Source organism: Dendrobates tinctorius, unplaced genomic scaffold (genome assembly GCF_039654945.1).
Source record: "Dendrobates tinctorius isolate UK_male_01 unplaced genomic scaffold, ASM3965494v1 ptg000060l, whole genome shotgun sequence".
NCBI classification, from domain to species: Eukaryota; Metazoa; Chordata; class Amphibia; order Anura; family Dendrobatidae; genus Dendrobates; species Dendrobates tinctorius.
Window position 1 is genome coordinate 57,683,652 of NW_027361728.1, and position 18,849 is coordinate 57,702,500.

Genomic DNA, 18,849 nt, shown 5'->3' on the forward strand with positions numbered 1-18,849 from the left:
CAGGATCACAGCACTTGCAAAGTTGAAATACTTACCTCTCCCTGCTCCACCGCCATGACGTCTTCCGCATTTCCTGACAGTGATATTCTGATCAGAGAGCGCAATTATTATTATTATTATTATTATTTATTGTTATAGCGCCATTTATTCCATGGCGCTTTACATGTGAGGGGGGTATACATAAAAACAAGTACAATAATCTTAAACAATACAAGTCATAACTGGTACAGGAGGAGAGAGGACCCTGCCCGCGAGGGCTCACAATCTTCAAGGGATGGGTGATAATACAGTAGGCGCAATGACCACGTCTGTACGCCCAGACTAGTACAGGGATTCCCTAGCGAGGAGACTTATTTGAGGAGACTTATTTAATTGTTTTCAATGTTGGGACAGCAATTTTTGGGGAGCACTATACTCTGGAGAATGATATATGGGGCCCACCATACACTGGAGCATTCCAAAGGTGGACATCAGACACTGGAGCAGCATTTACAGGGCACACCATACACTAGAGCATTAGAAATGGGACCCATTATATATGGAGCATTATTTGGGCCCATAAGACAGTGCAGCTTCATCCATGGGGACCAACATATACTGTAGCATTATGTGGAGCTCATCATATACTGTTTCAAACATCATATGGGACCAATGATTCTGTATGGAGAAATATATGGGCCTCATTACTCTGTCTAGCGCACTATGCGGTGGCCATAATACTGTATGGAGTAATATACTATCTGTTTTTGGAGCTATTGGAGAATTTAAAATGGATATTAGTCATGAGATGTAAAAAGTGAAGTATTTTTCATTGTGCTATACCGCTATTTCTCTGCCGTATCGGAGCATCATGAGTTGTGCTATGTGTTAAAGGGGTGCTCTTTGGCCCAGGGCACATGAAAACCTGGAGCCAACTCTACCCCCCCCCCACAAATTTAGCCAAATAACCCCCATTTTTCAGTGCACAACTAGTATTATGAAGTAAATTAAGGTTGAAATGCTTCAGTAATAAGAATGGATGTTTTTGGCATTCAAAAGAGCACTGTAGGTGTGTTTCCTGGCCTCCACTCCCTGCCGACTTTGCTTCCCCATTGACTTGCATTGGGTTTCGTGTTTCAGTCGGCCTTCGACTTTTCACAAAAATCGGCCGATTTCGTTCGACCCGACATTTGCAAAAGTCGGGTTTCATGAAACCCGACTGGACCCGAAAAAAGGCAAAGTCGCTCATTTCTACTCTGCACTCATTACTTGTATTAATTGCACCAGTTTAAACTCGTTACCTGGATAAAAGACACCTGTCCTCACACGCAATAATCACACTCCAACCTCTCTACCATGGCCAAGACCAATGAGCTGTCTAAGGACACCAGGGACAAAATTGTAAACCTACACAAGGCTGGGATGGGCTACAAGACAATAGGCAAGCAGCTTGGTGAGAAGGCAACAACTTTTGGCACAATTATTAGAAAATGAAAGAAACACAAGATGACTGTCAATCTTCCTTGGTCTGGGGCTCCATGAAAGATCTCGCCTCGTGGGGTAAGGATGATTCTGAAAAAGGTCAGGAATCAGCCCAGAACTATACAGGATGACCTGGTCAATGACTTCAAGAGAGCTGGGACCACAGTCTCAAACATTACCATTAGTAACATACTGCGTCGTCATGGATTAAAATCCTGCAGGGCACGCAAGGTCCCCCTGCTCACACCAGCACATGTACAGACCTGTTTAGAGATCACCAATGACCATCTGGAATTGGAGAAGATCATGAGGTCAGATAAGTCCAAAATATAACTTTCTGGTATCAACTCCACTCAGAGGAAGAAGAACACTGTCCCAATCGTGAAGCATGGTGGAGGAAACATCATACTTTGTGGGGGCTTTTCTGCAAAGGAGACAGGACAACTGCACCATATTGAAGGGAGGATGAATGGGGTCAAGATTTTGGCCAACAACCTCCTTCCCTCAGTAAGAGCATTGAAGATGGGTCGTGGCTACGTTTTCCAACATGACAATGACCCGAAACACACAGCCAGGGCAACTAAGGAGTGGCTCCTTAAGAAGCATTTCAAGGTCCTGGAGTAGACTAGCCAGTCTCCAGACCTGAACCCAATATTGAAAATCTTTGGAAGGAGTTGAAACTCAATGTTGTCCAGTGACAGCCATGAAACCAGAAAGATCTGGAGAAGATCTATATCCCTGCTGCAGTATGTGTAAACTTGGTCAAGAACTACTTACTGAAAAGTCTGACTTCTGCAATTGCACAGAAAGGTTTCTGTACCAAATATTAAGTTCTTTTTTTCTATTGTATCAAATACTTATTTAATGCAATATATTGTTAAAAAAAGATTTGCATAAACCTACATCCACAGAAGATCTGTGTCGAGTTCTACAAGATGTTTGGAAAAACCTCACTGCCGAGTTCCTCCAAAAACTGTGTGCAATGTACCTAGAAGAATTGATGCTCTGAAGCTGTTCTGAAGGGAAATGGCATATCAATCAAATATTGATTTGATTTAGATTTTACTTTTGTTCACTCACTTTTCATTTTGTTATTTGATAAAAATAAACTATTAACACTTCTACTTTCTTTCAAGCATTCTTACCCTACAGCATTTTCTTCACAGCCGCCTTAAACTTTTGCAAAGTGCTGTATGTTGCAAAGTTCATAATGTTTGCAGAATATTGCTTTATAAAAAAAGAGGAAACAATGCTGAGGGTTCACTCACATGAGTGATGACTCTCTTTTCTGAGAGAATTGGATCGATTATGGTAATGCCACATGGCTCAAACTCTGATGAGTGTTTGAGTCGAGTGTCAGTTTACTGTAATCTGATTCTCTCTCATGAGAGAATGGTATCACAGGTGCGGAGAAGATGGAGAACTTAATTTCTCCATCTTCTCCATCATTTCTGTCGATGTAAATCTGACTGCACTTGGATGACATCAGAGTGCAGCCCAAAGTTTTACATGCACCTATAGACTTGAATGGGTATGCGTGATCTAATTTGCTAGGCCACTCGCAGAATGCAAATTGGCATGAGAGAAAAACACAGATCTGCTCTACCCCATAGTATAACATTGATCCAAGTGCTACCCGATAAAATGTCAAATGTCACTCATCCAAGTTATTCGCTTGTGTGAGTGAGCCTTTACTCTTTAATCTGCACCTCTTTGTTTAAGCGCAGCTCACTCAGCAGTTTACCAACCAAACATGGAACAAGGCAGCAGGAAATTAACCCCTTGATTCTCTGCAATGTGGCCAAGTTCATCTCTTAGAAGATCAGATTGGTGGGTTCCAACACAAGGCACCCTCCCACACCAATCAGCTGTTAGCTCTGGTGATGGTCAAATGTGCAAATCGAACAGAGTTGAACAGTAAAACCCAGTACAAAAACTACACATCAGCTCCTATTCTCTTCAATTTATCACATAAAAACAAATTATTTAAAAAAATTTTTTATTATATAAAAGTAATAAGATGGGACCTGGAGGAAAACACATGTAGTGTTGAAACATGTCATCCAAAAGGGATTGACTATATGCAAAATTGTTACTGAAGAAACATGGAACCTTTTTAATGGAAAAATAAAAGTTATATTTTACCCCACCAATGGACTAATCGCTGGAGAAACCATACTATTTCTACTAAAAGTAATAAGATATAACAATAAACTGATATAAATTTGGTGGTGCCTTAATTTTGCTAAAATGTCATTTATCCAGTGAGAGGAACACCAGAAAGCTAAAATCTAAAAAACACCTTCTAAAAATTGCAGAATTGTTGCTCTGTTTTACATCCCCCCCCAAAAAAGAATTATAAAATCAATAAATCATGTGCACCCCAAAACATACAACTCTGGTCCTGAAGGTAGACATACATGGGTGCTTAAGGAGTTAAGACTTTTTATTGTTTGTTAGTAAAGTAGGGGCTTTAAGGAAAAAGGAAGAGAATAATATACGGTACTTTGATGTTTTGTATTAAAACCTGAATAAATAAAGAACTAATATGATTTACTAATCCTTTTTGATTACCCTTGTAATCGATGCTTGCGTAGTGGCCATTCCATTCTATTTTCTTAGGTTGCTGTAATTGGACTTATACTAAAGACTTCCCCTGTAATTCCATTTATACTGAATGTTATGCTGTATGACTGATTTGAGCAGAAAGGGTTCTCAAAGGTTCTCAAGTAATCTTCAACTGATTTTCACTCGTGGTTTGTAAAGCAGAGGGCATGACCTGGCATGAAATTTAGCAACGTAGAGGACTAACAATAATTTTGACTTGAAGTTTTTTGACTACAACCAATCAAAGATGAGGGAAAGTGTCAGCCGAGGTCTTCAGTGTACTCATTAAAGCATCTCGTAGTAGCCTATTAGTGCAGATATGAATGTATGGCGATGCAATTCAGAGTGTGCTACTAGTCATTACAGCAAAGGTTGCACCAAGTAAAGCAATTCTGCTTCAGATGGCATCAAAGTCGAAGAGTAAAACTTGACTCTGCTGCTAACTCTTCAGCCGAAATCTTTCTAACAGCTATTTCTGCTCTGAGCTTCTTCTAACATCAAGTTATAGAAAAAAATTAATTGTTGGCAGCCATTATCAGTTCTATTTCGTCTCATAAGCTACTTACATTTATGTCATCTGGTCAAAGATATATCACAGAATATGCCATAAATGTGTGATGAAAACCCACTGCTGGGACCCGCAGGGAAGAGGTGGCCGCACACATGGCGTGCTCGACGATCTTTCAGAATTCTCATCAAGTCAATCTCTCCGCCTAAAGCAGATTTCCTGCACTTTTCATTTTCTGCATTTGAAATTTACAGCACTTGTCAATTTACACTGCAGATTTTTTTCTGCAGCATGTGTATGAGATTTTTTGCTGTCATTCATAATTCTGCTATAGTAATATGCTGCATTCACATTCCGGGGGACATGCTTTTCATCCAATTTGCAACAGACTGTTGCTCTGCATCTGACTGCAGAAGGTCTCTGCGCTTGGCATTACGGACGCCTCCTTAATCCTTCTGACTCTTGGACCCAGCGGCAACCTCTCTCCGGCTCTAGTTGACACACCTGGACCGGGAGGTTTATAAATCCCCAGTCTGCTGCAGAGAGTCGCCGGTGATATTCACATTTTTCCCTTGGAGTGATAGCAGTTGGCTAACTTCCTCTCTGGAGCTGTTTGAGGATGTTTGGTGATACTTCTTTGAGTCTGCTCAAGCTAAATTAATTCCACTTTTCTGCCTTTAGTGTACAGTGGGACTGACCAGTGCTCATCCACTGCCCCTCCCTATCCAGGGCCTAGTTCTAGGGAGATACGCAGCTTAGGTTCCTGCTCGGTGATTAGTGAGGAACTAATTTAGGGATGGTAGGACAGGTAGGGTGAGTGTTATCAGATCTGCCTAGAGGCCTCCACTCACCCTTTCTCTAGTGTCTGGGCATCCTTCCCTTCATCCCTTTGTGGTGCACTTAGTCTTCCCACACTGTGTGTGACATATTATATCTCTTACTTATATTACATATATGAGTTTAAAAAAAATCTTTCATTTTTTATTTAATTTTATATTTGCATTTATATCAACATGAGAGTTTATTGATCTGGTTATTGAACAGCTAGGACTAAAAATCCTGCACATAATTTATCAATTACAACAAAGTAGCTTACATTGCAATATTGTGCTTAGAAAAAGATTTCTTTATAAAATATGGTCAAACACTGACACTTAAATCAGACATCACCTTAGTGGAGTCAAAAGACTTAACAAATCAGCATGGTGTGGGCAAAGGCTGGACGGGATTTATTTCCCCGCCATACAGCAATTTCAATAATGTGCACATTCCCTCACTATTTGGACCACAGTTTGTTAACACATCTCTTAATTAATTAATTAAATTCAAGTATTTTAGTCATGCCCATTGCAGACAGATCCAGAAGATTAAGCATACAGTCCACGCAATCTCCATAGAGTAGTATTATGGGTCATATGGAAAGCTCAATGACCTTTACACATGAACCTGTCATGTATGCCAGTTCATGAAATTTTTGATCTGCTAGATGTGCTACATTCAGCAATAAGTGCCATTATTGTAAAATGGAAGCACATAGAAGTAACAACAGTTCAGCTATGAAGCAATAGACAATGCAAACTCACAGAGCAGGACCGTGTCGAATGCTGAAAACACTTTGCTTGGAGCATGTTGGAAGCCTACCGTCTGCTGCATCACTCAATATCAAGGTCTAAATGTCTCTACTGGTGACATTAGTGCAAGAACTGTGTGTTTGGAGCTTCTAGTAAGAGATTTTCATGGTTGAGCAGTCGAATAACCTTAATATTACCATGTGGAGGCGGCAAGTGTCAAGCGGAAATGTGAAAAGCACTCCGACACTAAACTTTGGAGCGGTGGAAATGTGTTCTACAGAATTAATAACATTTTACTATTTGGCATTTTGATGGACAAATCTGCTTTTGATAATGTCCTTTGGGATGCATAGTGCCTACTGTAAAATTTAACGAAGGAGAGATAATGGTATTCGGCTGTTTTAAGGGTTTGGACTAGGCTCCTAAATGAAGGTGAAGGGCAATATAAGATATTAAGCATATAAAGACATTTTAGACAATTGTAGGCTCCACATATTGCAATGAGTAAGGACCTTTCATGTCTTAGCAGGATTGTGAACAAAACCATAACATCAGCGTCATCCAATCTATTAGGGGATAAAATACCAATGTGTCTGCATATCAGACTTTCCCATCCAACACCATTGTTGTAAAAAATTATTTTTTGGATGACGGGCACAAACAAACTCTAAAATCTTTTGGCAAGCTTTTCTAGAAGCATCATTTATTTGCAACAGAAATTTAGGAGGCGATTCATCAAGATTGGCGGTTCTCTCTGGTCATGATGAGGGAGCATTTTGGAGCGGAAGCTCCTGATTCCATAAAAAAAACTCTTGCTTTTTAATGAATCAGGATAGGTTCGCCGCGGCATGTGCTGGAGTAAGATTTGTGGCATAGCGAACACCGCCGCTCTTCATGAATTTGACAAACCCACTTTGTCGAAGCAGGGACTAAAATGGCGTGAACATACCAAAAGTGGCTTTTTTGTCGAAACCTTGCATTTCCCCCTAAAATTTAACTTTTCAAAGCTTTTTTTGTCAGAAATTTAGCTAAAAAACTTTGATGAATCACCTCCATGTTACTTCACAGGAGGCCTGCACCCAATCAGTGTTGACGTCACTGTCTCCCCGTTTGGACGTGTAACTAATCAAGAAGTAGTGAGAGATGCAGATAGTCACTCACTTCCTCTTGATTACTAATACGTCTGAAGGTGGGGACAGTAAAGCAGGGCTCGCAGGGCATAACAACCTCACGTCAACCCTAGGAACATGAGTATCAACATTATTGGAAAGGCGTCGGCACAAGAGATGAGTATAAGCTTTATAATTTTCATAGGGGCAAACATTCCGATCGAAAAGGGGTTATTTGAGTAGTGGAAAACCCCTTTAATGATAAGATAAAATGAACTGTAATTCTTAATAATAGATATTCATCATGCCATTGCATATTTATCTTATCTTACTTATCTGTCAATGTGTCGGTGTATTAGAGCTGCTGGGAATTGAGAGCAGGTGATTATAAATGGAGGCATGCGACTGAACTTCTGTAGACAAAAACAGATGAGCGAATACAGTTCTTAGAAATCCACCTACTCCATCCAGCTTCCTTTCTATATTATAATAATAGAACACGAAAATGATAATAAATATGTTATGCGGACCAAGTGCTTCAAGTAGCAAAATCTTAGGGAAAATCGTATGTACCTTCCTTCAGCCTAAATCCCCTTCCCTCCTTTATCTACAAATGTTTCTCACTAAATTAGAATCAAAAGTTACTTTATTTCAATCCTTCAATACAAAAAGTGAAACTCGTATATTATATAGAGTCATTACAGACAGTAATCTATTTCATGTGCTTATTTATGTTAATGATTATGGCTTACAGTCAAGGAAAACCCAAAAGTCATGATTTCAGTGAATTAGAATAATTAACAATAAACACCTGCAAAGGCTTCCTAAACATTTAAAAAGGTCCGTTTGTCTGTTTCAGTAGGCTCCACAATCATGGGGAACACTGCTGACATGACAGATGTCCAGAAAACAGTCATTAACACACTCCACAAGGAGGGTAAGCCACAAAAGATCATTGCTAAAGAAGCTGGTTATTCACAGAGTGCTGTATCCAAGCATATTAATAGAAAGTTGAGTGGAAGGAAAAAGTGTGGTAGAAAAAGGTGCACAAGCAATCGGGATCCTTGAAAGGATTGTTAAGAAAAGGTCATTCAAAAATATGGGGGGAGATTCACAAGGAGTGGACTGCTGCTGGAGTCATTGCTTCAAGAGCCACCACACACAGACATATCCAGGACATGGGCTACAAGTGTCGCATTCCTTGTGTTATGCCACTCATGACCAATAGACAACGCCAGAAGCGTCCTATCTGGGCCAAGGAGAAAAAGAACTGGAGTGTTGCTCAGTGGTCCAAGGTGTTGTTTTCAGATGAAAGTAAATGTAGTATTTTATTTGAAATCAAGGTCCCAGAGTTTGGAGGAAGAGTGGAGAGGCCACAATCCAAGATGCTTGAGGTCTAGTGTGAAGTTTACATAATCAGTGATGGTTTGGGGAGCCATGTCATCCACTGGTGTAGGTCCACTGTGTTTTATCAAGACCAAAGTCAGCATAGCCATCTACCAGGAAAGTTTAGAGCACTCCATGCTTCCCTCTGCCAACAAGCTTTTTGGAGATGGAAATTTCATTCTGCAGAAGGACTTGGCATCTGTCCACACTGCCAAAAGTACCAAAACCTGGTGTAAAAACAACAGTATCACTGTGCTTGATTGGCCAGCAAACTCACCTGACCTTAATCCCCCTAGAGAATCTATGGGGTATTGTCAAGAGGAAGATGAGAGACACCAGACTCAACAATGCAGACGAGCTGAAGGCTGCTATCAAAGCAACCTGGGCTTCCATAACACCTCAGCAGTGCCACAGGCTGATCGCCTCCATGCCACGCCGCATTGATGCAGTAATTGATGCCAAAGGAGCCCCGACCAAGTATTGAGTGCATTTACTGAACATACATTTCAGTAGGCCAGCATTTCTGATTTTAAAAATCATTTTTCAAGCTGATGTTATAAAGTATTCTAATTTACTGAGATAATGACTTTTGGGTTTTCATTGGCTGTAAGCCATAATCATCAACATTAACAGAAATAAACACTTGAAATAGATCACTCTGTTTGTAATGACTCTATATAATATATGAGTTTCACTTTTTGTATTGAAGAACTTAACTTTTTGATAATATTCTAATTTAGTGAGAAGCACTTTTATCTACATGTGCTCATTTGTCCCCAAAAGAACATCTAAAGTAAAATAGTAAATGGAAGGGAGAGGAGGGGGATGCAGCTGCAGGTTGCTGGATAGAAGGCCGAGGAGTGAATACACAACACAGTTGGCACAACTCTCCTCAAAGAGACCACAAACAAAGCAGTTGTCCATGTGCGACGGACTGCACAGCTCTTACATGTATGCCATAGCTGTGTTAGACGCAAATGAAAATATACTTTTATTTCCAATCCAATTAGGCGAACCTTTTTCAAACAAGCCATCCCTATGGTCCGTTGTTGAGAGTAGGTATAATCTGCTGCCTGCATTACACCTCAAAAAAGCAACATGGCCCCGACTTGCAGTTTAGAAAGAAAACTACACAAGGATAAGGGCAACACAAAACTACACAGTCAACAAAAATCATAAATAAAATGCCTGCAAACACCATGCAAGAAAAAAAGCAGAATCCTGCATAGGTAAAGAGGAATTCATTATTTGTAGCAACCTAGTGCCACTGCTGTTATTCAGTGTGCATCAGTTTGGGGAATATAATTTACACTATATCGCTATTCCAAACATATATTCTTCACTGAACATTAATATTTTTATGACAATTGTCTATAAAACTTTATGGTTGTTCCAAGCTTCTTTTAAAGGTCTTGTCTGGATTTCAGAAATTAGTCAGACTGATTGATACTTATGATTTGAGGCCCTCTGGTGGTGACTCTATAGTATAGCATAGCAAGAATAAGAACTATAGTGAAATTACACATACAGGAAAAAAACATAATTTCTGCAATAAATATCATCATTGAGAGGATCATCTGTACTTACAGGAGTGCTGCCATCTGAAAATGTATTCATGCTGATAGAGCTGCTCATCTTGTCTGAAGACATAGAAGATGGGGATGGACTTCGTTTCGCCATACAGTTTGTATTCAAGGAATCCTGACGCTGAAGGTAATCTCTCCATGCTCGCTGTATACTAAACAGAATGTACATGAGTAGTACAGGAGTTAATAATAAAATATTATTATATAAAAATATGCTTAAATATTACACCACCCCTCCACATGTCAAACACAAATAACTATATTCATAAGAAAATGTATAAGCAAGGGCTGTCCAATAGCGGGGACACCCTATAAAGCATACAGCACCTTCAGTAAAAATGAAAAATTGATAATGCTCTTAGGTTCTCATGTCCAGGACCTGAAAAGCCTTTTCATTGCCTTTTCATTGAAGCTCTCTCCTTGTTTTTCACTAAGTTATCATTATTTGCCATGTTACAGGCACAGTGGATGTGCGGTGCGGTCATAGTCAATATTAGAGATGAGCGAAAATTTTAAATTTGCGAGCTTGTTAAAAAATGTTCACAAAAATGTGATTTGCGTATAATCCCGATTAATTTAATTGCCCTGAAAATACATGTGTAACACTCTAAACACCTCCTGTAACTTCTGCAAAATTCTGCATTGTGTAAAAAAACAGAAGACATTATTTTTGAAATTTGCGCAAATCAAAAATTGTTTGAATTCACCAGTTCCAAAAAAATTAACACAAAGAGAGACAGAATCGGTGCTGATACTGCAATAATAACAGGAGTTTGTTAGCAAGTACCCTCTACAAGTAGCAAGCTTCCAATTCCCTGTTTTGGAAATTGACAGGTAAAGTGAAACACCAGATAATAGCTGCTTAAAAAGGTTTTCTAAACCTCCTCTATCATCAGGACTGCATCACTTCCTGCTTGAAGGAGTGGTGCACTTCTGAAGATTCACAGATCAGACAAGCAGCATGGTGTCACGCAGAATGTAGGAAAGATTTAGTGCAACACGACAGGATGAGAGGAAGGGAGCCCAACACTTGGAAAGGGACACCCCCACGCATATCTAAAGTCATTTTATCTACCCTAAACGCCCCTATATAGATTCTGCATCTATCACCGAGCAGGAACCTATTCCCTGCCTGACCCAGGCAAAAAGCCCTGCTTTGGGAAGGATGGGGTAAGCACTTGTCGATCCCCGCTACCACTAAAGACAGCTGGGATAGATGAACAAGGGGAACGCTTATCTTGAGTAGACTCAGAGACGTAACACAGACGTCCTTCAGCAACATCAAGGCGGTAGATAGCTGACTGCTATAGCTCCAAGCTTCAACGGGGGAAATGGAAATATCACCAGCGATTCCCAACAGGAGGCTGGGAGTCTATTAACACTCATGCCCAGGTGTGTCAATTAGAGTTGGAGAAAGGTTGCCACTGGGTCAAAGAGTCAGAAGGGATAAGAAAGTGTCTGCAAAGCTAGATGAAGAGACCTTCTGCAACTAGATGCAGTGTGACTGTCTGCAGCTTCTGACATACCCGTGATACATGGTTGCAAAGACAACTTAACATCTGCACCATCAGAATAGCACCACTGATTCAGCTGGCTCCAGAATAGCCCTGGCAATCTATATTGTAAACAGCTTGAAATCATGCTCTTAACCTAGAAAACCGGCCAACTTTGATAGGGTGCTTTCACATTGCGTTTTGTCACCCATTCATTGGTCCCATTAGGGCTTATGTCCGGATCTCCCGTATGTGCCGACGATGCCATAGACTATAATGATGCAGACAGAGCGAGCATATGCTCTTTCATGCATCATTTTCAGGCATATACACCTACTTGAGGGTGACACTCAGAAAATGATGCACAATGGAGCACATGTCCAATCTGCTGGCACCATTACAATCTATGTCCCCATTGACCCTTACGCCCAAATCCTGTTTTGTGGGACAAAATGCAAATTGAAAACACCCATAGAATATGTGGGTGATAAACTTAGCAATTAGCAGGAAACTATCAAATTAAAACTTGTTTTTAGAAACATTTGCAATTGTACCCATTTAGGAAATTGAGACAAGCCCATTAACTAGACTTGCAGTATCTCAATCATTTAAAGATTACAGTGTTTTTTTCTAATGAGGTGAATAGCTGTGAATTGTTAAAAATTACTCCTTTATTAATACTATTAAAAGAAAAAGGACATAAACTTGGTAATTCCTATCCAACTAATACTTATACATATATCTATATGGTGACCAAATTAATATCCAACTAATATGTCATGTAAAAAACAGGACTGAAAACAAGATCAGGTTGGGGGGTGTCCTAACACTCTCTGTCAATGATGCACCGTAAATATAAATCCTGCAGGACCGCAGAGATTGGCACCCTACATAAAGCTTGCAATTATAGTGCCCCCGCTCAAATTAGTCTGACTCTAGCTGTCATTAGGTTGTCCTGACTAAAGTAAGTCCCTAATGGCAGTGTACCTGAAAAAAGAGAGCAGAGCATCCAATGATATGGAGTAAAAGTCTGGTCCTGCCTAATATATAGTCAGGTGAATATTCATAAGTGCTCAAACAACTACACAATATACTGTATGTTGTGTGGATAAAGTATCCGTGTATATAATAAAGTGCAAATTGTGCCTTATTCAACTAATGTATAGGTATACACCTGTATCCTTAAATCCATTTGGGGTGATAGAAAACAAACAAAACAGGGCTTATACCAAATGCAAATAGTTACTTCAATTAGAAGGACCTTATATAGCTATCAAAGCACTGTAAGTTCGTTGTGTTTCCCAATTATAGAATCATAGAATCATAGAATCATAGAATCGTAGAGTTGGAAGGGACCTCCTGGGCCATCTGGTCCAACCCCCTGCTCAAAGCAGGATTCGCTAAATCATCCCAGTCAGATGTCTGTCCAGCCTCTGTTTGAAGACTTCCATTGAAGGAGAACTCACCACTTCTCGTGGCAGCCTGTTCCACTCATTGATCACTCTAACTGTCAAAAAGATTTTCTAATATCTAATCTGTGTCTCTTCCCATTCAGTTTCATCCCATTGCTTCTAGTCTTTCCTTGTGCAAATGAGAATAAAGTTGATCCTTCTACAATGTGACAGCCCTTTAGATATTTGTAGACAGCTATTAAGTCTCCTCTCAGTCTTCTCTTTTGCAAACTAAACATTCCCAAATCCTGCAACCTTTCCTCATAAGACAGGGTTTGCAGACCGGTCACCATTCTGGTCGCTCTTTTCTGAACTTGCTCCAGTTTGTTGATGTCTTTTTTAAAATGTGGTGCCCAAAACTGGACACAATATTCCAGATGAGGTCTGACCAAAGAGGAGTAGAGGGAAATAATGACTTCACGTGATCTAGACTGTATGCTTCTGTTAATACATCCTAGAATTGCATTTGCCTTTTTTGCTGCTGCATCACACTGTTGACTCATATTCAGTCTGTGATCTATTAGTATACCCAAGTCTTTTTCACATGTGCTGTCACTTAGCCCTATTCCTCCCATTCTATATATGCTTTTTTCATTTTTATTGCCCAGATGTAGTACTTTGCATTTCTCCCTGTTAAAAACCATTCTGTTAGTTGCTGCCCACTTCTCCAGTTTATTTAAATCTTTTTGAATCCTCTCTCTCTCTTCTCTAGTATTAGCTATCCCTCCTAGCTTTGTGTCATCAGCAAATTTAATCAGTTTACCCTCAATTCCTTCATCTAAATCGTTGATAAAGATGTTGAACAATACAGGGCCCAGGACAGAGCCCTGTGGTACCCCACTTGAGACATTCTTCCAACTGGATGTGCAGCCATTTACGACCACTCTTTGGGTCCGATCACTAAGCCAGTTATGAATCCACCTAACAGTTGCCTTGTCCATTCCATACTTAGTCATTTTTTCAATAAGGATTGTATGAGAGACTTTGTCAAATGCTTTGCTGAAGTCAAGATATACTATATCTACAGCATTTCCTTGATCCACCCAATCAGTGATACCGTCATAGAAGGAAATTAAGTTAGTCTGACATGACTTATTAGTTAGAAACCCATGCTGACTCTGTTTAATCACTTCATTCTTATCCAGGTATTGACATACATGTTGTTTAATAATTTGTTCAAAGATCTTTCCTGGTATAGAAGTCAGACTCACCGGCCTATAGTTGCCTGGGTCCACCTTCTTCCCCTTTTTGAAGATAGGAACAACATTTGCTCTTCTCCAGTCTTCTGGCACTTCTTCTGTTCTCCAAGAATTTTCAAAGATTATGGAGAGGGGTTCAAAAATTTCTTCTGCTATCTCCTTCAGTACTCTGGGGTGTAATTCATCTGGACCTGGAGACTTGAATTCATTTAGGTTAGCTAAGTGTTTCCTCACTATCTTTCTGTTTATAGATATCCTGGATTCTTCTATTCCCTTAATAGGACAGTGAATAACAGTTGATGTTGCATTTCCTTTCTGAGAGAAAAGAGATGCAAAATAGGAATTTAAAAGTTCAGCCTTCTCAACATCCTGTCTTACCATTTCATCATTTTCATCCTGTAAAAATCCTATAGCATCTTTGACTTTTCTTTTACTTTTGACATATCCCCAAAATCCTTTATTATTGCTTTTGACATCTCTTGCAAGCCTCAGTTCATTTTCAGCTTTAGCTAATCTGATTTGTGCCCTGCAGGTTCTGCAGACAGCATTATATTCTTCTTTAGATATGCCTCCCTCTTTCCATTTTATAAACATTTTTTTCTTCCTTTTTAGCATGTGCTTAAGTTCTGTGTTCATCCATCCTGGTTTCCTTAAATGCTTCCTATTCTTCCCTCTTTTCGGAATTGTTAACAACTGTGCTTTGAGAATTTCATTTTTCAAGATTTCCCATCCTTCCTGGACATTTTTGTCTTTAAGGATATCCAGCCATTGGATCCCTCCAATTCTCTTTCTGAATCCCTTAAAATCTGCCTTTCTGAAATCTAACCTTGACGTCTGAGTCTTCACAGGTCTTCCACCTCTAGTTATCCAAAATTCTAAAATAGCATGGTCGCTACCTCCTAGGGTCCCAGCCACTTTTACCTCCTCAACCATTTCCTCCCTGTTTATAAGGATTAGATCCAAGGTAGCAGTTCCCCTTGTTTTCTCCCTTACCTTTTGGAAGATAAAGTTGTCAGCAAGAGAGGATAAGAATTTCCTTGACCTGTTAGTTTTGCCTGAGAGAGATTCCCAACAAATGTCTGGATAGTTGAAATCTCCCATGACAACTATGTCATATTTTTTGGAGAACTTGGCCATCTGATGCATAAAGAGTTCATCTATATCTTCGGCTTGCACCAGCGGCCTGTAGTAAATGCCTACAATGGTGTCCTTTCCATTGTTCTGTCCTTGTATTCTTACCCAAACAGTTTCCACAGAACTCCCAGTCTCTGAAGCTTCAATCTCTGTGCAGATATACGCGTTTCGAACATACAATGCGACACCCCCTCCTCGTTTATCAAGTCTGTTTCTTGCAAATAAGTTGTATCCTTCTAGTCTTGTATTCCAATCATGTGTATTGTCCCACCAAGTTTCAGTGATTCCAATTACATCATATTTCTTTTCCTGTGTTAGTAGTTCCAATTCTCCTTGTTTGTTGCCCATGCTTTGTGCATTAGTATAGAAACATTTTAGTTTGTGATTGGTTTCTCTTTCTCCAATATTTTTATTAATTAGATTCTTTCGTCTTTGTTCTTCCTTTCCACTTCTAATAGCAGAGTTCTCAATAGCATTTGTCAGGTGTATGGCTTTTTCTGGTCTTTTGCTTCCCTTCCCATGTTGTTCTAGTTTAAAGCTCTCCTTACAAGTGTAGCAAGGCGACTTCCAAATACATGCTTTCCAGTCTTCGTATGGTGCACCCCATCTCTAGCAAGTAGTCCATCGTATAAGTAGTTCACTCCGTGATCCAGAAATCCAAATCGTTGCTGACGGCACCATCGACGTAGCCAGTTGTTCACCTGCAGAATCTTATTCCACCTCCTTGTTCCATGGCCATCCACTGGGAGGATGGAAGAGAAGACCACCTGCGCTCCCAGTTCTTTCACTTTCTTGCCTAAGTCTTCAAAGTCTCTGCAGATGATTTCCAGGTCGTTTCTTGCGGTGTCATTTGTCCCCACATGTAGTAGCAGGAATGGGTAGTCATCTGTAGGTCTGAAGAGTCCTGATATCCTGTCAGACACATCTTTAATTTTTGCACCTGGAAGACAGCACATTTCTCTTGTAGTTATATCCGGTCCGCAGAGTCATATGACTCATCAGGAGGAATAAGAAGGTCATAATGGGCAGTTATCTGGAGTCATGATGCCATTTTCTTGACCATCATACATGGTAATGGCAGCACCCCCACCGCTGTACGAGGTACCACTACACAGGTCCTCAAACCAGACAGTGTCCTGGGGTATAATAAGAATATGGGCAGAGTTGATTTCTCTAATCAAGTCCTAGAGTGCCATCACAGCCTAGAGTGCCATGCTGAAAAATAAGGTGTGGTACAAAAAGCTGGCCATGTACATTGTACAGATGGGATTGTATATTGCTCATGTGCTATCATGATGTGCAGCCCAGACCGGCACATTCCTTCAGTTCCAGGAGGTAGTGATCAAGGACCTAATATTTGGAAGTCAGGAAGGAGAGGGCCCCAGTATTTCTGGAACTGAAGGTGCCCATATAGTACCAGGACTACATTTCCCAGGTGAGGACCCTCAAGCTGCAAAGAAAGGAAGGTCGCAAAAAAAGTGCCAAGTGTGTTACAGAAGGGAAATAAAAAAGAACACCACTTGGCAATGCAAAGCCTGCCCCAACAAGCATGGGCTGTGTATAAAGAATATTTTAAATTCTACCACTCATCCATGGACTAATAAATTTATTTTTGAACTTACTCAAATTTATTGCACGACTTTATGCACTCTACACAACTCACATATGCCAACCTGATGCACTCTACACAACACACATATGCAAGCTTGAAGTACTCTACACAAGGTACTTATGCAACCACATTATACAATTCACATACTAGGAAAATGCTAGTTCAATACCAATACAGGACCACAGTCTAGGCACGTCAGAGGCTCTCCAAATGCAACATGACCAGTCCATCAAAGTCTACATTCCAAAACATCACCCATTCCCTTAAACACTTGACAGTGTGTCCAAACAGTAGTTTCCCACCACATATGGGGTATCAGCGTACACAGGAGAGATTGCACAACAAAATATGGGGTACATTTTCGCCTGCTATCGTTGTGAAAATAAAAAAATTTGGGCCTAAAACAACACTTTTGCAAGAAAAATCAATTTCTTCAGTTTCATAGTTTAACGATGTAAAATTCTGTCAAGCACTCGAGGGTTCAAAGTGCTCACCAGATTTCGAGACAAATTCCTTGAGGGGTCTAGTTTCCAAAATCGGGACACTTGTGGGTGGTTTCCACTGTTTAGGTAACATCAGCGGCTCTACAAACGCAACATGGCATTTGCTAAAGTTTCCAGTCAATTTCGTATTCAAAAAGTCACATGGCACTTCTCCTGCCGTGCACTCAAACAGCAGTTTTTCACCACATATGGGGTATTGATGTACTCAGGAGAAATTGCACAAGAAATTGTATTGCACATTTTCTTCTATTACCCTTGTAAAAATGCAAAATTTGGGTCTAAAACATTTTTGTGGGAAAAATATGACTTTTTTATTTTCCTGACTCAACGCTATAAAATTCAGTCAAGTATCAGGGGGTTTAAGGGGAATCTAATGGTTTAGGCACATTTGCGTCTCTGCAAACATGACAATGCATCCACTTTCTATTCCAAAAATTTTGCGCTCCAAAATTCAAGTGGTGCAACTTCCCTTCCAAGCTCTGCCTTGCTCACGAAAAGTAGTTTTCCACTGTGGCGCCCCTGAGGCTCAGTCGCCACAGAGGTACTGCACCTTCTCCTAAGGTGTGGTGCCCCACCATCCAGGTAAGTTGGAGGCTCCTGACCATGCTACAACACTCGCACCCCACACAATAGAGTAGTTCAGCAAAACCACATTGCGGCTCCTTGCTTAGAGAGAAGCAGAGCACCTTTGGTGGTTCCCTGCTTGGAACACTAAACGTGCTGGGAGGTGGGTGGAGTTGAGAATACAGATAAAAGAGCGGGAAGGTTTTAGGATTGAGGTCAGTCGGAGAGAGGAAGCCACTCGGAGAGGAGTGGGGATCCCTGGAAGAGGGATGGAGGAAGGAGTGCTGCAGCTGCCTCAGTGATCTGAGCCAGCTGGCACAGGAAAGAAAGAAGGAGAGAGACAATGAACCGAAGCCTGAGCTTCCATAGGAGGGAAAGACAAGTACGGAACGTAGGAGTGAAAGGGAACACAGAGGACGTGGGTTAGAGGAAGAACCCTGCCTAGAAGTTCTAAGCGCAAGACCGGGGCCCGGTCCCCAAGGTTGTATGGACACTAATAGTTCTGCAGCAGACCCCGGTGGAGTAGTGGGCTGTAAATGCACTACTCCCATCTAAGACATGAGAGCACAACAGCAACACGGATAGAGAGCCGGGACTCAGGAGTAGAGAGTCCCCGAAGCAGGCTACAGCTTTCTGCCATGCAAGTAGAGTTCTTGGGAACATCA

At 40.6% G+C, this 18,849-nt stretch overlaps 1 protein-coding gene across 2 annotated transcripts in view; it reads right to left on the reverse strand.

Moving 5' to 3' along the window:
- SCHIP1 (schwannomin interacting protein 1) overlaps positions 1-18,849 on the reverse strand; it is a 789,639-nt gene that overhangs the window by 493,442 nt on the left and 277,348 nt on the right. For both annotated transcript variants that reach the window (XM_073578972.1, XM_073578973.1), the window contains one exon: positions 10,230-10,380. In XM_073578972.1, the coding sequence (XP_073435073.1) occupies positions 10,230-10,380 (151 nt within the window). The remainder of the gene's footprint in view (positions 1-10,229; positions 10,381-18,849) is intronic.